Below are 21,138 nucleotides of genomic sequence, written 5' to 3'. Positions count from 1 at the left end.
AGGATCAATCAATCAATCAATCAATCAATCGTATTTATTGAGCACTTTCTGTGTGCAGAGCACTGTACTAAGTGCTTGGAAAGTACAAGTTGGCAACATATAGAGACAGTCCCTACCCAACAGTGGGCTCACAGTCTAGAAGATGATGAAGAAGGGAGTGGGAGAAGAGGAAATGAGGGCTAAGTCAAGGAAGGCCTCTTGGAGGAGATGTGCCTTCAATAAGGCTTAGAGAAGCAGCGTGGCTTTTAGTGGTAAGAGCCCAGGCTTGGGAGTCAGAGGTCATGGGTTCTAATCCCGGCTCTGCCACTTGTCAGCTGTGTGACCTTGGGCAAGTCACTTAACTTCTCTGTGCCTCAGTTCCCTCATCTGTAAAATGGGGATTGAGACTGTGAGCCCCACATAGGACAAACTGATTACCTTATATCTGCTCCAGTGCTTAGAACAGTGCTTGGCACATAGTAAGCACTTAACAAATACCATCATTATTATTAAGGTGGGGAGAGTGATCATCTGTCAGATATGAAGAAAGAGGGTGTTCCAGGCCAGAGGCAGGATGAGGGCAAGAGGTTGGCAGTGAGACAGTCCCAGCTCCGCCACTTGCCTGCCGTGTGGTCTTGGGCAAGTTATTTCACATCTCTGCACCTCAGTTACTTCATCTGGAAAATGGGGATGAAGACTGTGAGCCCTATGCAGGACAGGAACTGTGTCCAACCTGATTTGCTTGTATCGACCCCAGTGCTTAGTACAGTGCCTGGCACATAGTAAGCACTTAACCAATACCATAATAAGAATAATGATAATAATAATAATATAGATGAGATCGAGGTACAGTGAGAAGGTTAGTGTTAGAGGAGCGAAGTATGCGGGCTGGGTTGTAATGGGAGAGTTGCGAGGAGTAATAGGAGGAGCAAAGTGATTGCTTTAAAACCGATGAGGAGGAGTTTCTGTCTGATGCGGAGGTGGGTGAGCAACCACTGGAGGTTCTTGAGGAGTGGGGAAACATGGACTGAAACCACAGAAACACACACACACGTAAACAGACTCGCACACTCCTACAGCTGTATACAACACAGACTCTCACACATCCACAGATTAATTAATTAATTAATTAATTAATTAATCATTAATCATTAATCATCATTAATTAATTAATGATGGCATTTGTAAAGCACTTACTATGTGCAAAGCACTGTTCTAAGCACTGGGGAGGTTACACGGTGATCAGGTTGTCCCACAGGGGGCTCACAGTCTTAATCCCTATTTTACAGATGAGGTAACTGAGGCACAGAGAAGTGAAGTGACGTGCCCAAAGTCACACAGCTGACAATTGGCAGAGCCGAGATTTGAACCCCTGACCTCTGACTCCAAAGCCTGTGTTGTTTCCACTGAGCCATGCTGCTTCTCATAAACACATGCGTACACATTCATAATCTCCCATCCACACACATCCTCAGCTATACACACACACACGCACACACAACAGTTGGTTTTTAAAAGAGACTTCGAGAGGGATTTCCCTTGGGGTCTGCTGTTCCAGGCTCATCTCTCCCCCACTGGCCCCCTCCGCCCTTTTAAACCCATCTCTTTCCCTCTTGATGAGTTTTGTGCCATGGGTGAATTTCACTTTCAGTCGTGAGCATGAAGGACGTGTGTGTACACACACACACACACACACATACACACACACACACACACACACATATTTTTCATAACTCAGAGGGAAACTTCCTTTCAGATCCTTCACTGGGCCACTCCTGGTAGCTAGGAATTGCTCTTCAAATTTACCATCTGGTTCACCATCCTGGAAACCGTCATCTCCCTGATTTGCCAGGGCATTGTTCTGGCCCTACCAGGGGTCATGTTTCCTAGATTCATATGGACAGTCATAGAATCCCTTTGATGTTTCACTGTTTTCAATTCACCGGGGAAGTGTGTCTTCCCTGAGTGGGGAAGTGTTTCATTTTAATCTCAAAAGCCTTTTTTTGGTAGGCTCCATTTTCCACCTTTGTTCTTTTGAGTCCCATTCAGTCGCTGTCCCCGTCCTTTCTGCTGGGCTGGAGAGCAGAGTGCTGAACGCAAACAACGCTTACGGGAGCAGAGGAAACTAAGGTTTCAAGTTTAAACAGGCGTCCGAGGCAAGAAGGAAGCAGGAAGATTATCCCTGCCCCTTTTTGTCTCAACTAGGACAGCACTCTGGGGAACTCTGTAAGCTCGTCTCTAGACTGTGAGCTCGTTGTGGGCAGGGAACATTTCTAGCAACTCTGTTATAGTGTGCTCTCCCAAGTGCTTAGTACAGTGCTCTGCACATAGTGCTCAATAAATACTCTAGCTTGATGTGGCAGCATTTGGGGGAGGAGATGGGGGTCTTGGTTCTTGGTTCCAACAGGGCTGCAGAGCTAGCCTCAGCCTGATCCTCCTTATTCCTATCCTCAGCACTCACATAAAGAGGTATATTTCCTTGTACACAGTCTTATTTATTCAACTCTTTCACCCCTGACATAGACTCCCTTTTCTAGCCCTGTTCTTCTTCCCACTCACACTGTGTGTAAAACACCTGTGACTCCCTGTCTGTCTCTTCCATTAGCCTGGAAGACCCTTAAGGGCAAGAAATGTGTGTTTGGCTTCTTTTACACTCTCCCAAATGTTTAGGACAGTGCTCTGCACTCACTAAATGCTCCCACTTGATGGCCTGATTGAAAGCAAGCTTGCCCCTCCGTAGTGTTCAACAAATGGACTACTAGCACCCCTAGTAGAAGCATAGTAGAGAAGCAGCGTGGCTCAGTGGAAAGAGCACGGGCTTGGGAGTCAGAGGTCATGGGTTCTAATCCCAGCTCCGCCACTTGTCAGCTGTGTGACTTTGGGCAAGTCACTTCACTTCTCTGTGCCTCAGTTATCTCATCTATAAAATGGGGATTAAGACTGTGAGCCCCATATGGGACAACCTGATCACCTTGTATCTCCCCCATTGCTTAGAACAGTGTTTGGCACATAGTAAGTGCTTAACAAATACCATTATTATCATTATTGTTATTATTATTATTACCCAGCAAGAACTGTAAACCACATATTCATTCATTCATTCATTCATTCATTCAATCATATTTATTGAGCGCTTACTGTGTGCAGAGCACTGTACTAAGCGCTTGGGAAGTACAAGTTGGCAACATATAGAGACGGTTCCTACCCAACAGTGGGCTCACAGTCTAGAAGGGGGAGGACAGAGAACAAAACAAAATGTATTAACAAAATAAAATAAATAGAATAAATATGTACAAATAAAATAAATAAATAAATAGAGTAATAAATACGTACAAACATATATACATATATACAGGTGCTGTGGGGAAGGGAAGGAGGTAAGGCGGGGATGGGGAGGGGGAGGAAGGGGACCGGAAGGAGGGGGCTCAGTCTGGGAAGGCCTCCTGGAGGAGGTGAGCTCTCAGTAGGGCTTTGAAGGGAGGAAGAGAGCTAGCTTGGCAGATGTGCGGAGGGAGGGCATTCTAGGCCAGGGGGATGACGTGGGCCGGGGGTCAATGGCAGGACAGGTGAGAACAAGGCACGGTGAGGAGATTAGCGGCAGAGGAGCGGAGGGTGCGGGCTGGGCTGTAGAAGGAGAGAAGGGAGGTGAGGTAGGACGGGACGAGGTGATGGAGAGCCTTGAAGCCGAGGGTGAGGAATTTTTGCCTGATGCAAAACATATATGTTTGACGCAGGTCTGCTCTAATTCTAGGAGAGAGAGATCTTTATTGCAGGCGTCTCCGTCACCATCCGCCTCATCAGCGTTATCATCATCCATTTTTACTAAGCAGACCAATCAATCCATCAACAAAGGCATTTATTGAGCTCTTACAGTGTGCAGAGCACTGTACTAAGTGCTTGGGAGAGTACCACACAACAGAGTTGGTAGACATTCAGAGCTCAATAAATACCATTGATTGATTGATTGATTGACACGATCCCTTCCTGCAAGGAACATACCACTTAGAGGGACTGAGACCAAGTGTCACTTTCCTGATCACTCAATCAATCAGTGGATTTACTGAAGGCCTACTGAGTGCAAAGCACTGTGCTATGCACTTGGTGAGGAAGGCAGAAGCAAGAGGCACGTGTTCCTTGCCCTGCAGAAGCCCACGATATCATGGGGGAAATAGACCAAAATTAGCAAAATGCCCAGGACTGGGAGTATGGTATTTAAGCACTTAGTACAGTGCTCTGCACACAGTAAGTGCTCAATAAATACAATAGAATGAATGAATGGGTCAGAAGACCCAGGTACTGGTCCCAGCATTTAGTCCAGAACAGTCATGCTACCTCGTCAGTAACCCGTGGCCCAGGGCCTCCGCATTCCCATCCCATTCTGCCCTGCTCCACCGAGGTGGGAAGAACCCCAGCAGCGGGTGGCTCAAAGATCCCGCAAAACTTAGAACGTTGGTTTGCCCGTGTTTGTGGGATTCAGAGCTCTGAGGAGACAGAAATATTGCTCCTCTAGCCCCAGCACTCTTTTGATCTTTGTTTTTCTTTGCTGGATTTGTCTTTGTCTTTTATGTTGTTTTAGTGTTTCATCTCTCCTTACGTGTCTGTCTCCAGTTCCCTCTCCCTACCCTTATCATCTTCGATTGCGGGGGGGCCCCTTGATGGATGCCTGATTACGACTGTGCCACTGACCTCCTGTGAGACCTTGGGAGGTCACTTAACATGCATGGCTTAGTGGAAAGAGCCCGGGCTTGGGAGTCAGAGATCATGGGTTCGAATCCTAGCTTCACCACTTGTCAGCTGTGTGACTTTGGGCAAGTCACTTAACTTCTCTGTGCCTCAGTTACCTCATCTGTAAAATGCGGACTAAGACTGTCAGCCCCACATGGGACAACCTGATAACCCTGTATCTACCCCAGTGTTTAGAACAGTACTTGGCACATAGTAAGTGCTTAACAAATGCCATTATTAATAATAATAATAATAATAATAATCACATCTCTGGGCTTCTGTCTCCTTCTCTGTAAAATGGGAAGTTACCTGCTCTCCTTTTCAATCAATCAGTCAATCACTGGTATTTATTGAGTGCTTCCTATGCGCAGAGCACCATACTATGTGCTTGGGAGAGTACAATACAACAGAATTAGCAGACATGTTTCCTGCCTATAACGAGCTTACAGTCTAGAGGGGGAGCAGACATTAATTTGAATAAATAGATAATTTACAATATACAATTTAAAAATATGTACTAAGTACCATGGGGTTGGGGGTGGGGGTAATATTAGTCTGTGAGCCCCGTAGGGCACAGGAACTGTATCCAATAGTATGATCTTCCATCAACCCAAGCACTTAGCACAGTGTTGGTAATATAGTCAATGCTTACTACTATCTTGATTAATAACCAGAGCAGTACAAGTATGTCAGGATGAAATAACTCAATAGTCAATCCAAGGAACATGTGTCCAGAAGTGCTGAGTATAGGAATCAAATCCAGAGGTGCTAAGGGTGATGTGATTGGGATGTTGGGAATCACATGGGGAAGACTTCCTGGAGGAAATGAGATTTTAGAAGGATACACTCTATGGACACAGAGGAGACCCAGTTCCTGACCTCTTGATATCAGGCCATGGTTTCTTGCAGTACTGGCATTTGAAATCCCAGGAATTCCAACTGCAAAAGGAGAGGTGGATGAAACATGTATACCATTAAAACTGGGCCTCCTTCTAAGGAGATTTATCCTTGTAGAACTTGTGGAACATAAAATATGTCAGGATAATTAATTTTTCTTATATTGGAGACATCAGGGCTTTTCAATTAGAACATGGAAATTGGATTCAAAGACATAAAAACGATGCACGAATCCTGCTAATGAAGCTATCATCTACACTGCTTTGGGGACTGTTGAAATAGTGAGGGATCAGGCATTAATTCCCATAAAAATGTTAGGGATGGAAGAGCCCGAAGGTGATTTTTCCACAACGTGGAGAGGCAAAACCCATTCTTTTAGTCTCAAATTAATGGTAGGGTCCAAAGCCTCTTCCAGTTCCAGATAGATGGTAGAGTCCAAACCCCACCTCCAGTTCTGGATTGATGGTATAGCCCAATCACCCCATTTTATTTTGAGATTGATAACTGAGCCCAATCCCCCATTGCAATCTTGGACTGATGGCAGAGTTCAAACTGCCCTTTGAGTCCTGGGGGATAAGAAACCAGTCTTTCTGTTCTGAATTGATGGTAGAGCCCAAATACCCACTTCTACCTGGAAATTATGGTAGAACCTAAACCTGACCCTTGAGTCCTAAGCTGTTTTTACAGGCAAAATGCCCAACCCCCGTCCACAAATGCACACTATATTCCTGTACTGATGGTATATCCCAAACCACACTTTTTGTTGTAGACTGTGAGCCCACTGTTGGGTAGGGACCATCTCTATATGTTACCAACTTGTACTTCCCAAGCGCTTAGTACAGTGCTCTGCACACAGTAAGCACTCAATAAATATGATTGAATGAATGAATGAATGAATGAATGATTGGTGGTTGAGCCGAAATCCAATCTTTTCAGTCCAGGATTGTTGGCATAGTCGAAACACCCATTTTCTGCCAGGTTTCATACCAAATTGATCTTTCAGTCCTGGATTGATGGTGGAGTCAAAACTACCTTTTCAGTCTTGAATCATCTTCTCATGATGGCAGAGCCCCAAACCACTTTTATTCCAAGAATAATTGTAGCTTTCAATCCCCTCTTCCCCCCTTCCCCACTTACAACTGTCACTTGGTGTTAATAATAATAATAATAATAATGGCATTTATTAAGTGCTTACTATGTGCAAAGCACTGTTCTAAGCACTGGGGAGCTTACAAGGTGATCAGGTTGTCCCACGGGGGGCTCACAGTCTTAATCCCCATTTTACAGATGAGGTAACTGAGGCACAGAGAAGTTAAATGACTTGCCCAAAGTCACACAGCTGACAAGTGGCGGAGCCAGGATTTGAACCCATGACCTCTGACTCCAAAGCACGTGCTCTTTCCACTGAGCCATGCTGCTTCTCTCTTGGCAGATCTCAAACTTCCCTTTCAGTCCTGGATTGATAGAGTTTAACAGGTACTTTATTTCCTGGTTTGGTGATAGATTCCCAAATCATCTGTTCAGTTCTGGTGATGGTAGGACCTCAAATCACCCTATGAGTTCTGGATTGATGGGAGATCCCAAACCCTTCTTTCTGCTCTGGATTGATTCATTCAATCGTATTTATTGAGCACTTACTGTGTGCAGAGCACTGTACTAAGCACTTGGGAAGTACAAGTTGGCAACATATAGAGACGGTCCCTAACAGAGCCCAAATGGTTCTTTCAGTCCTGGATTCATGGTAGGGGCCAAATCCCCCTTAGGATCCTGGATTAATGGTGGAACCTTGGGCAAGTCACTCACTTTGGTCAAGTCACTTAATTTCTCTGTGCCTCAGTTACTTCATCTGTAAAATGGAGATTAAGACTGTGAGCCCCACTTGGGACATGGATTGTATTCAATCTGATTAGCTTGTATCTACCCCAATGCTTAGTATTATGCCTGGTACATAGTAAACGTTTAACAAATACCGTTAACAAACAACAACAAAAAACCCTCCTTTTCAGTCCTGGATTGATGATAAAATCCAAAGTGACTTTTTAGTTCTGGATTGATAGGAGAACCCAAACTACTCTTTATGTCCCAGATTGATGGTAACTCCCAAACATCCCTTTAAATCCTCCTTTGAGGATAGAACCCAAACCCCACCTTTATTTCTTGATAGATCCCAAAGCCCCATTATGATCTCCACCCATTCCACTAACCATCACCATGGTGGCATTTGTTAAGAGCTTACCATGTACCAAGCACTGTACTAAACTCTGGGGCAGATACAGGTTAATCAGGTCAGACATAGTCCCTGTTCCACATGGGACTCACAGTCTAAGGGGAAGTGAGAGCAGGTGTTGAATCCTGATTTTACAGATAAGGAAACAGAGGCACAGAGAAGTGAAGCAACTTGCCTATGGTCACCCAGCACACATATGGCAGAGCCGGAATTAGAACCCAGGTCTCCTAATACCAGGACCTTGCTCTTTCCCCTAGCCCACATTCTGAATCAGAATCTGCAATTTGCCTGGCTTGGGGGTCACCTAGCAGCAAGGGAACATTTCGTCTTCACAGGAACATTGGAGCTCTGAAAACAGCAGAAAAACTGGATTGGATTCTGAGGAGAGACCAAACGGGATTAACACAACTAACTCTAGAGAGCTTGCCTATGCCACAACCACGGAAGGGAGCAAGATAGTGATCTACTAATATTTGAAAAGGTAAGCTCTAAGGAGGGCGGGGACCATTTAAAACTTGGATAAGAGTCAGAATCTTAAAACAAAAGGAGGGAAATTAAGAAGAGAAAAAAAAGCCCAAGTAAATGTCAAGAACCAGTTGGGGGCCTGCGAACATTGTTGACTTATGATAACATGGAAATCTTTGAAGCAATTCAGTTTCCCTCTGGGTGCTCTTGCTATGGAGAAAATAGGATGCAAAGTGTTCTACTAGATTCTTTTTCTACAGAGAATACCTCTGATGGGGCTGTCCACCCTCTGTGCCTCAGAACGCATTCCAATCTTTCCAAACAGGTTCAGGCGCTGTTCATATTCATTCATTCATTCATTCAATCGTATTTATTGAGCGCTTACTGTGTGCAGAGCACTGTACTAAGCGCTTGGGAAGTAGAAGTTGGCAACATATAGAGACGGCCCCTACCCAACAGTGGGCTCACAGTCTAGAAGGGGGAGACAGAAAACAAAACAAAACATATTAAAAACATATATGTTGCCAACTTGTACTTCCCAAGCGCTTAGTACAGTGCTCTGCACACAGTAAGCACTCAATAAATACGATTGATGATGATGATGATATTAACAAAATAAAATAAATAGAATAAATATGTACAAATAAAATAAATAAATAGAGTAATAAATACGTACAAATATATATACATATATACAGGTGCTGTGGGGAGGGGAAGGTGGTAAGGAAGGAGGAGGCTCAGTCTGGGAAGGCCTCCTGGAGGAGGTGAGCTCTCAGTAGGGCCTTGAAGGGAGGAAGAGAGCTAGCTTGGCCAATGTGCAGAGGGAGGGCATTCCTGGCCAGGGGGAGGATGTGGGTCAGGGGGTCGACGGCGGGACAGGTGAGAACGAGGCCCAGTAAGGAGGTTAGTGGCAGAGGAGCGGAGGGTGCAAGCTGGGCTGTAGAAGGAGAGAAGGAAGGTGAGGTAGGAGGGGGCGAGGTGATGGAGAGCCTTGAAGCCGAGGGTGAGGAGTTTCTGCCTGATGCGCAGATTGATTGGTAGCCACTGGAGATTTTTGAGGAGGGGAGTAACAAGCCCGGAGCGTTTCTGGACAAAGACAATCAGGGCAGCAGCATGAAGTATGGGTGGTAGATACATTCACTATGCCACTACACCATTCTGCCCTTTTATTCTGAGACTGATGGCAGATCCTAAATCTTCTTATTAATAATGATAATAATAATTATGATAATAATAGTAGACTGTGAGCCCACTGTTGGGTAGGGACTGTCTCTATGTGTTGCCAATTTGTACTTCCCAAGCGCTTAGTACAGTGCTCTGCACATAGTAAGCGCTCAATAAATACGATTGATTGATAGTACTTGTTAAGCACTTACTATGTGCCAAGCACTGTACTAAGCACTGGGGTAGATACTAGATAATCAGGTCCCACATGAGGCTCACTGTCTAAGTAGGAGGGAGAATACATATTGACTTTCCATTTTGCAGATGAGGGAACTGAGGCACAGAGAACTCCAGTGACTTGTCCAAGGTCACACAGCAGATACATGTTGGAGCCAAGACTATAACCCAGGTCCTCTAACTCCCAGACCCATGCTCTTTCCAATAGATCACACTGCTTTCATTCATTCATTTATTCAGTCATATTTACTGAGCACTTACTGTGTGCAGATCACTGACCTGAGTGTATGGAAAATACAATTCAGCAATCCCAGCCCACACCGGATTTACTCAATCCCCTTCAATCCTGGATTGATGGTAGAGGCCTAACAGCCCTCTTAGTCCTGGATTGATGGTACAGCCCAAAGACCCCTTACAATCCTGGATTGATGGCTCATCCCAAGCCGCCCTTTCAATCCTGGGCTGATGGAAGAACTTAAACTAATGGGTGAACCCAAATTGCTCTTTCTGTTCTAGAATGACGGAAGAGCCCCAACGTTTTGTTTCAGTCCTGAATTGATGTTTGAGCCCAAATCCCTCTTTTAGTCTTAGACTGAGAACAGAGCCCAAAACCTCCCTTTCAGTTCTGGATTGCTATAGGGACCAAACTACTCTTTCTGTTCTGTATTGATGGTAGATTCCAAACAATTCTTTCTGTCCTGGAATTGATGGTAGAGCCAAACCCTACCAACTCCATTATATTGTACTTTCCCAAGCACTTAGTACAGTGCTCTGAACACACTAAGTACTCAATAAATATGATTGATTAAAGTGAGTCTTGAAGACCTGGATTGATAGTAAAGTCGAACATCCCTTAAAATTCTTGATTAAGGGTAGAACCCAACCCCCCTTTCATTCTTTGATTGATGCTAGATCCCAAGGCTCCCACTTACAATCCTTGTTTGGTGGTAGAACCCATCCTCCCTTTTATTCCAATACTGATAGTAGGCCTCAAACCCCCCTTCAATCTTGGATTAATGGTAAAACCCAAACCACCCTTTCAGTACTGGGTTAATGATACAGCCCAAACCATCCTTGAGTGATTGATGGGAGGTGGCAAACAACTCTTTCTGTTAATAATGATAATAATAATAATAGTATTTGTTAAGCTCTTACTATGTGCCAAACACTGTTCTAAGCACTGAGGTAGATACAAGGTATTCAGGTTGTCCCATGTGGGGCTCACAGTCCTAACCCCCATTTTACAGATGAGGTAACTGAGGCTCAGAGAAGTTAAGTGACTTGCCCAAAGTCACACAGCTAAGTATCAGAGCCAGGATTGCCTTCTCAGTCCTGAACTGTTGGAAGAACTCAGACCGCCCTTTGAGATTTGGATTGATGAGACACCCTAAAGGACTTTTTTCTCTTTTGGATTGATGGCGGAGCCCAAATGCCCTTTTCTGTCATAATAATTATGGTATTTGTTAAGCGCTTACTATGTGCCAAGCACTGCTCTAAGTGCTAAGCAGCACGGCTTAGTAGAAAGAGCACTGGCTTGGGAGCCGGAAGATGTGGGTTCTAATCCCGGCTCTGCCACTTGTCTGCTGTGTGACCTTAAGCAAGCCACTTAATGTCTCTGTGCCTGAGTTACCTCATCTGTAAAATGGGGATTAAGACTGTGAACTCCACGTGGGACAATCGGGTTACCTTGTACCTACGCCAGCGTGTAGAACAGTACTTGGCACATAGTTAGCACTTAACAAATACCATTATTATTATTATTAGAGCCCAAACTCAAACTTTCAGTCCTGGATATCTGCTAGAGTGGAAATCCCCCTTTTATTCATGGATTGATGGTAGATCCCAAATTTCCCTTTCAGTCTTTGATGGTAGAGTCCAAACCACCCTTTCAGTCCTGGATTGATGGTAGAGTCCAACCTCCCAGCCCCTTACAATCTTTGTTTTATGGTTAGAATTCACTGCACACCCACCTTATTCCAAGATTTATGGTAGCTCCCCAACTGCCATTTGGATCCAGGATTTATGGCAGAGCTCAACTCCCCTTTCCAATCCAGGGTTGTTGGCAGAGCCCAAATTGCCTTTTCAGTCCTGGATTGATGGGAGATCCTAAACCACTCTTTCTTTTCTGGATTGATAGTAGAGCCCCAATACCCCTTTTTGACCTTGATTGATGGTAGACCCCAAACCTGATCTTTCAGTCCTGGATTTTGGTATAATTGAACCCCCTTTTATTCCTGCATTAATGGTTGATCCCAAACTTCCCTCTGAATCCTGGATTGTTGGTGGGCCCCCAAGCCTCCATTTGAGTCCTGGATTGATGGTAGAGCCCAAACCCCATTATAGTCCTGGGTTAATGGTAGAGCATAAATCGCCCTTTGAGTCGTGGATTGATGGGAGATCCTAAACTACTGTTTACTACTGTCCAAGACTGAACTCCTTGTCTTCCCTCCCAAACCCTGCCCTCTCCCTGACTTTCCCATCTCTGCTGATGGCACTACCATCCTTCCCGTCTCACAAGCCCGCAACCTTGGTGTCATCCTCGACTCCGCTCTCTCATTCACCCCTCACATCCAAGCCGTCATCAAAATCCGCAACATTGCCAAGATCCGCCCTTTCCTCTCCATCCACACTGCTACCCTTCTCATTCAAGCTCTCATCCTATCCCGTCTGGACTACTGCATCAGCCTTCTCTCTGATCTCCCATCCTCGTGTCTCTCCCCACTTCAATCCATACTTCATGCTGCTGCCCGGATTGTCTTTGTCCAGAAACGCTCTGGTCAATCTGCGCATCAGGCAGAAACTCCTCACCCTGGGCTTCAAGGCTCTCCATCACCTTGCCCCCTCCTACCTCACCTCCCTTCTCTCCTTCTACAGCCCACCCCCCACCCTCCACTCCTCTGCCGCTAATCTCCTCACCGTATCTCGTTCTCGCCTGTCCCGCTGTCGACCCCCGGCCCACGTCCTCCCCCGGGCCTGGAATGCCCTCCCTCTGCCCATCCGCCAAGCTAGCTCTCTTCCTCCCTTCAAGGCCCTACTGAGAGCTCACCTACTCCAGGAGGCCTTCCCAGACTGAGCCCCTTCCTTCCTCTCTCCCTCGTGCCCCTCTCCATCCCCCCCATCTTACCTCCTTCCCTTCCCCACAGCACCTGTATATATGTATATATGTTTGTACATATTTGTTACTCTATTTATTTATTTTACTTGTACATATCTATTCTATTTATTTTATTTTGTTAGTATGTTTGGTTTTGTTCTCTGTCTCCCCCTTTTAGACTGTGAGCCCACTGTTGGGTAGGGACTGTCTCTATATGTTGCCAACTTGTACTTCCCAAGTGCTTAGTACAGTGCTCTGCACACAGTAAGCGCTCAATAAATATGATTGATGATGATGATGATGATGATGATGTTTCTGTTCTGGATTGATGGTAGAGCCCAAAACCCAGTACAACATAAACCTGGATTTTCAGTCCTCGATTGTTGGTAGAATTGAAATTCCCCTTTTATTACTGGATTGGTGGTTTATCACCAATGGCCCTTTCAGTCCTGAATTGATGGAAGAACCCAAAACACCCCTTTCAGTTCTGGATTGATGGTTGAGCCTAAAACCCCCATACAATTCTAACTTTATGGTAGAGCCCAAACCATCCTTTCAGTTCTGGATTGATGGCAGATCCCAAACCATGTTTCTATTCAGGAGTGGTGGTAAAGCTTAAATAACCCTTTATAGTTTGGATTGATAAAACTGGCCTTTCAGTCCTGGATTGTTACACTAGCTGAAACCCCCATTTCATTCTGCGATTGACGGTAGACCCCCAAACCCCCTTTTAATCCCGGTTTGATGGGAGATCCCAAACTGCTCTTTCTATTCGGGATTAATAGGTGATCCCAAACCACACTTTCAGTTCTGGATTCATGGTAGAGTTCCAAACCCCTTTTCAAGCCCTGGATTGAGGGAAGATCCCAAACCCCCATCTGAGTTGTGGATTGAATGTAGTTCCCAAACCATCTTCAAAATCCTGGATTTTATGGTACAGCCCAAATCCTACCTTTTATTCTTGGGTTTATGGTACAGGCCCAGTATGCATTTTCAGTCCTGGAATGATGGTAAAGCCCAAACATCCCTTTCAGTCCTAAATTTCTAGACTGTAAGATCCCTGTGGACAGGGAATGGGTCTACCAACTGTGTTATATTGTACTCTCCAAAGTTCTCAGTTCAATGCTCTGCACACAGTAAGTGCTCAATAAATACAATCGACTGATCGATTGCCAATAGAGCCCGCAAACTCCTTTCAGTGTTGAATTGGAAAGCACCAAACACTCCTTACATTTCTGGATTGATGTTAGAGCCCAACCACCCCCTACTTTCAGCAGTGAATTAATGTAGATACCCCAACCCCACTTCATGGTAGGCCCCAATCTTACCTTTTAATTCTGGACAAATGATAGAGCCCAAATACCAGCTTTGTCTCCTGTATTTATGGTAAAGTCCCAACCTCCCTTTCCGCCCTGGATTGATGGTCGAACCCAAACCCCACCTTTCAGTCCTGGATTGCTGGTGAGCCTAAACCCTCCTTTCAGCCTTGGATTGATGTTAAAGTCCAGACTCCCTTCTCCATTATGGTGTGGGATTCAACCCCATCCTTTTTTTTTTATGGTATTTGTGAAGTGCTTACAACATGTTCCAAGCACTGTTCTAAGCACTGGGGTAGATACAGGTTAATCAGACTGGACACAGTCCCTGTCACGCATGAGGTTCACAGTCTAAGTAGGAGGGAGAACAAGTATCCCCATTTTATAGTTGAGGAAACTTAGGCACAGAGAAGTATGGGACAGGGACTGTGTCTGACTTAATTAACTTGTACCTACCCCAACACTTAGAACAGTGCTTGACATATAGTAAGCACTTAACAAATACCAGAAAAAAAAGAAAAAGAAAGATGCCAGGGCAGGAGTCTATGGATCAGGTGAGCAAATGTAGAACTCAAGAACAAAGTTATGGCCTAGATCCACAACGATTTATCTACTGTAATTGGGAAAATCTCTTCTGTGAAATTGTTTCAGTGCCTTGCCCTGTCTCTGCCACCTCTGGAGGCTGGGTTGGATCCAGGGAAATTGTGGAGATTTGGCTCCAGAGCATGGGCTCTGCCCAGGCCTTAAAGACACCCCCCCGCCCCGGCCCCCAGTCTAGAGGACCTGTCCTTAAGTTTTGGAACTTTTTAGGGTTTCTGGCTCACTCTGGACATATTTGGGGAGGGGAGGGCAAGGGGGCCTAGTGGAGAGAGCAAGTCTTGGGAGTCAGGAGCCCCAGGTTCTAATAATTCCAGCTCTGCCACTGGCCTGCTGTGTGACCTTAGGCAAGGTCACTTCATGTCTTGGGGACTCAGTCTCCTCCTCTGGAAAATGGGGATCATTCATTCATTCATTCATTCATTCAATCGTATTTATTGAGCGCTTACTGTGTGCAGAGCACTGTACTAAGCGATTGGGAAGTACAAGTCGGCAACATATAGAGACGGTCCCTACCCAACAACGGGCTCACAGTCTAGAAGGGGGAGACAGACAACAAAACAAAACATGTAGACAGGTGACAAAATTGTCAGAACAAATAGAATTAAAGCTATATGCACATCAACAAAATAAATAGAATAGTAAATATGTACAAGTAAAATAAATAGAGTAATAAATCTGTACAAATATATACAGGTGCTGTGGGGAGGGGAAGGAGGTAGGGTGGGGGGTTGGGGAGGAGGAGAGGAAAAAGGGGGCTCAGTCTGGGAAGGCCTCCTGGAGGAGGTGAGTTCTCAGTAGGATCAGATCCCTGTTCTCCCTCCCTCTCAGATGTTGAGGACAGGGATTATGCCTGATCCTGTTATCTGGGACCTGACCCAGTGATTGGCCCAGAGAAAATGCTTGCTTGCGCAATCCCAGAACTAGCTGATTCAGTAACTAACTAAAGCTACTGGGTGGGCCTGGAGAGGCCCTTAGACCAAACCAATCCCCTGGGACCACCATCAACCTGGACCCACATGATTTTAGAGGAGGTCCCCCAACCAGTTCTAGAGGATGGAGGACAACAGATTCTCTCCAATCCCTTCCTTTCCCCCAAACCTGTGTTCTTTCAGCTGATACCTCAGCCCACTATGTAGCATCGCAGAGAAGCAGCATGACCTAGTGGATAGAGCATGGGTCTGGGAGTCGGAAGAATCCGGGTTCATATCTTGGCTTCGCCACTTGTCTGCTGTGTGACCTTGGACAAGTCACTTCGCTTCTCTGTGCCTCAATTCCCTCTTCTGTAAAGTGGGGGTTAAGACTGTGAGCCCCATGTGGGACATGGACTGTGTCCAACCTGATTAGTTTGTATCTATCCCAGCGCTTAGTACAATACCTGGCATATAGTAAGTGCTTGACAAACACCGTAAAAAAATTAACAATTACCTGCTGGCCTGGCTGAAGGGACAGGATGCTGATGCCCTCACAGATCCTGAGAAAGCCAGAATTGCTGGGAAACTCTCAATCTCTACTCTCCCCTCCCCTTCTGATTGGAGCACACTCTCTAGCGGATTGGGCAACCATTTGCTTGTATTATTTTATTTCTTTTTAAATGGTATTTGTTAAGTGCTTACTATGGGTCAAGTACTGTTCTAAGTGCTGGGGTAGATAAAAATCACTCAGGTTGGACACAATCTCTGTCCCACATGGGGCTCACAGTTGAATCAGGAGGGAGAACAGATATTGAATCCCCATTTTGCAGTTGAGGAAACTGAGGCCCAGAGAATAATAATAATAATGATGATGGCATTTGTTAAGCACTTACTATGTGCAAAGCACTGTTCTAAGTGCTGGGGGGATACAAAGTGATCAGGTTGTCCCACGTGGGTCTCACAGTCTTAATCCCCATTTTACAGATGAGGTCACTGAGGCATAAAGAAGTTAAGTGACTTGCCCAAACTCACACAGCTGACAAGTGGCAGAGCAGGGATTAGAACCCACGACCTCTGACTCCCAAGCCCGTGCTCTTTCCACTGAGCCAGTGAAGTGACTTGCCCAAAGTCCCACAGCAGACAAGTGGCAGAGCTGGGACTAGAGCTCAGATCATCTGGCTCCCAGGCGCAGTCTCTTTCTACAAGGCCATGCAGCTAATATGAGTGGCCACCTTGGTTGACACTTTGCAAACAGCTTTCCAATTTGCAGGAGTGGAGTCAGGTGTCTGTTGATCCTTTCAAAGCCCTACTGAGAGCTCACCTCCTCCAGGAGGCCTTCCCAGACTGAGCCCCCTCCTTCCTCTCCCCCTCCTCCCCCTCCCCATCCCCCCGCCTTACCTCCTTCCCCTCCCCACAGCACCTGTATATATGTATATGTTTGTACATATTTATTACTCTATTTTATTTGTACATATTTATTCTATTTATTTTATTTTGTTAATATGTTTTGTTTTGTTCTCTGTCTCCCCCTTCTAGACTGTGAGCCCGCTGTTGGGTAGGGACCATCTCTATATGTTGCCAACTTGTACTTCCCAAGCACTTAGTATAGTGCTCTGCACACAGTAAGCACTCAATAAATACGATTGATTGATTGATTGATTGATTCTAAATCCAGCTCTGCCACTCGCCTGCTGTGTGACCTTGGGCAAGTCACTTCACTTTTCTGGGCCTCAGTTCCTTCATCTGTAAAATGGGGATTGAGACTGTGAGCCCCATGGGGGACAGGGACTGTGTCCAACCCTATTTGCTAGTATCCACCCCAGCGCTCAGTACAGTATCTGGCATGTAGTAAGTGCTTAGCAAATGCCACAATTATCTCCAGCTCCCTGAACTCTGAACTGCACACCCCTGGGGAGAATCAGAATCCAGAGCCTTCTGCTTCCCAGGTGCCCACCCGTTTCCATCGAGGATCAAGGCCACGTGACTGAGGAGTCCCGCCCACACCCCTCTGCGCCCCAACCTCCCAGAGCCGAGCTCGTCAGAATCCCGGTGTCCCGATGGGACGCAGCAGGTGCTGCTTCATGGGATGGGGGCCCACTTTACATCTTGCAGCTGGGCATGGGACAACCCCCTCCCAGCCACCCCTCAAGGGGTGGGCGGCTACCTTTCCGACGTGGTGGGGGAGTGGAGTGTTGATCTCCTCCATGATGTGTAGCTGGTTCCATATCCACTCGCGCTTCAGGCGTCTGGGGACTGGGGCATGCTCCACCAGTTGCCCCCTGCTCGGGGCTCCTTCTCCATCCCCGCCGGCCAGCTGGGCCCCGGCACCCACCACGATCAGGGAGAGCAGGAGGATGGGCCTCTCCATCCTCCTGGCTGTCGTCGGAACCTGCAAGCCGACGGGGAGAACGTGAGAGGAGGCAGTCGGGGAAGCTGCGGGTCTGAGCCCCCGCTTCACCGTTCCCAGTGGGACCCCAACACCGGCCAAGCCGATGCAGAGGAGTGTCAGAGGAAGTTGAACATTCGGACGTTCAGAGACCTTTGACTTAAATTAACTCCCTTCCCATGGGACGGACTTCCCATGACCAGTTTTGTTTTTTATCAGCTGTCAGGGTGTACATCCAAAGACGGGAGTTTTTTTTGAGAGAAAAGTCAATACCGCCCTGTGAAGTGAGTATTAAATCATGCCCAGCTCTGGGAGAGGGATGAAGCGGGCAGCTCCGGTCCTGGGGCTGTGCCTTGGGTGTAGATGAAGGAGATCTGACCTTATTTGGGCAGGCGGGAAGGGCGATTTTTCTGGGCAGTGACACTGTCGGCCTGCTATGCTCTCACGAGTCTGTCCCATTGGGAAGTTCTGGCAAACGGTACTGAGCCAAATGGTGGCTGCTTTCTTTCCAGGTTCGATTGGGCAGACTCCCTTCCCCAAAGCAGCAAACAATTTTGTTCTTGGGAAATCAAGGCCCGGGCTGAGATACTTGAGGGGGAAGTTAATCATGTGAGAAGGTCCCTCCCTGAACCATGAGGGTGGGGGTCGGGGAGGGCAATCGATCGATCAATCAATCAATGATATTTGATCAATCAATCATATTTACTGAGTGCTTACTGTGTGCAGAGCACTGTACTAAGCACTTGGGAGGGTACGATATAACAGACTTGGTAGATGCATTCCCTGCCTACTGTGATTAACTGAGTGTTTACTATGTGTAGAGTACTGTACTAAGTGCTTGGGAAAGTCCAGTACAACAGAGAAGGTAGACACGAGCCCTGCCTTCATTGAGCTTGCAGTCTGTCTACCCAGTACACAGTTCCTCCCCGGGTCTTGTTAGCCTGTCACAGACAGAGTTATGGACTGGACGGACTGTGGAGCTGATCCGGGAAGACATCGGGAACAGCTTAGTGGAAAGAGCACGGGCCTGGGAGCCAGAGGACCTGGGTTCTGATCCCGGCTCTGCCACTCACCTGCTGCATGACCTTGGGCAAGTCACTTCACTTCTCGGGCCTCAGTTCCCTCATCAGCAAAATGGGCATTCAATACCGGTGACTGTGAGCTCCATGTGGGTCCTGATTATCTTGTACAGTATCTGGCACATAGTAAGCACTTAACAAATTCCACAATTTTTATCATTATTGCTCTCATCTTAAATTTGGATGTACCAAGGGCCAGGGATCCAGCTGTGTTCTCTGGGACTAACCGAAAGTTCGTTATGGGCAGGGAACATGTCTATATTGTAGACTCCGTTATATTGTACCCTCCCAAGTGCTTAATCCAGTGCTCTGCACACAGTAAGCACTCAATAAATATGATGGAGTGATGGATTAAAAATAATCATGATGATGAGACCCACCTCCCTTCATCCGAGTGGATCAGCCAGGAATAACGGGCAGCTCCAAGAAGCTTCTCTTAGAAGCACTTTCAGAATGAGATCAAGGTTCACCTGACAGTCAGGCAAGAGGATCGAGTTGGGATTGAAATCCCATTCTCTGTCTCGAGCAGCTTTATTCTCACATTTCTGCAGCGGCATGGACTGTGTGACCTTATTTCATGGATACTGTGGTATTGCTGCAGGGACTAAAGGTGAACATTCAAAGAGCCCTCCCACAATTAAATAGCCAGAATGTATCTACCAACTTTGTTATATTGTCCTCTCCCAAGTGCTCTGCACAAGTAAGCGCTCAATGAATAGAATTGACCGATTGATTTACTAGCTCACCAATCAAAGTGTTGTCTCCAAAAATGACTTTGCTTTAGAAAAAAGGCTCCTGAACAAAACCAGAGACACCTGGGGAATCTGGGAATGGAAAAAAAAGAGGGTGACCACCCTAGACCCTCTGCCTTTTCTAAAGGAGAAAAACCTGTTTCTGCACTTTGAAGGACAAAGCTTAATGAATCAATCCTCACTACAATGGCCCTGCCTGCTGCCTCACAAATGTGTTCCTATTTCCTTTTTCTCCAGACATTAAAATAAATTACAGAAAGGGGAAAGTACAGTAGAGTATAATAAGGATATGGACATAAGTGCTATGGGGCTAGGGTGAGTATCAAAGGACTTGAGGGGCACAGTCAAGTGAACAGTTGGTGGAGAGGGGAGAGCGGAGAGGGGGCTGTAGACTCCAGACTGTAAACTCGTTGTGGGCAGGGAATCTCTCTATTGTTGTATTGCACTTTCCCAAGCACTTAGTACGGTGCTCTGCACAAAGTAGCTCTCAATAAATATGAATGAATGAATGAATGAATGGATGAATGAAATGAGGGCTTAGTCAGGGATGGCCTCCTGAATGCTCCTGCACTCTGACAGGCTTCCATGTTGATGTGTTTGACGCTATTAGATTCTCCCAAGTGCTTATTCCAGTGCTCTGCACACAATTAGGGCTCAGTACACACCAGTGATTGACTGTCTGACTGATTGCTTGAACCTAATCTCGAAGTGCCCCATCGTCCTTTAAGAGCCCTCTCCCGGACTCAACTACCCACACTGACTCTCACATTTCATTGTGGGCAGGGAACGTGTCTACCAAATTTGTCGTATTTTACTCTCCCAAGTGCTTAGTACAGTGTTCTGCACACAATAAGCATTCAATAAATACGATTGTTTGACATTGATATGTATGTTCAATACATATCTTGTGGCAACTGGAACCCCTTTTCCTCAGAGGATAATTTGCCAACAACATTTTCTAATCCCTCCAGCAGATGGCAGGGCCTCACATTCACAACTGCTCCAAAGGATCAGTTCAGCTCAGAAGGCCTAGGAAACTGTGGGTTACTGAGCACAAATCCTGTTAGGATAAATTGGGATGCAGCAAAGCCTAGAGGAAAGAGCAGAGGCCTAGGGCCAGGGAACCTGGGTTCTAACCCCGGCTCCACCATTTACTTGCTGTATGATTTTGAGCAAGCCACTTCTCTGGGACTCAGTTTCCTCATCTAGAAAATGGGGATTTTCCCTCCCTGGTAAACTGTGAACCCCATGTTGGACAAGGACTGTGTCTGACCTGATTGTAGTGTATCTTCTTCAGGGCTTAGAG

The 21,138-nt window shown here is 46.2% G+C and overlaps 1 protein-coding gene across 1 annotated transcript in view; it reads right to left on the bottom strand.

The window, feature by feature from the left end:
• CDH5 (cadherin 5) overlaps positions 1-21,138 on the bottom strand; it is an 83,801-nt gene that overhangs the window by 25,533 nt on the left and 37,130 nt on the right. Inside the window, exon 2 of the mRNA XM_038740134.1 lies at positions 17,780-18,004. Within this exon, the coding sequence (XP_038596062.1) occupies positions 17,780-17,983 (204 nt within the window). The 5' untranslated portion in view covers positions 17,984-18,004. The remainder of the gene's footprint in view (positions 1-17,779; positions 18,005-21,138) is intronic.

Source organism: Tachyglossus aculeatus, chromosome X1 (assembly GCF_015852505.1).
Source record: "Tachyglossus aculeatus isolate mTacAcu1 chromosome X1, mTacAcu1.pri, whole genome shotgun sequence".
Lineage (NCBI taxonomy): Eukaryota > Metazoa > Chordata > Mammalia > Monotremata > Tachyglossidae > Tachyglossus > Tachyglossus aculeatus.
The sequence above is the reverse complement of the archived record's forward strand: the minus strand, read 5'-3'. Positions and strand labels throughout refer to the sequence as shown.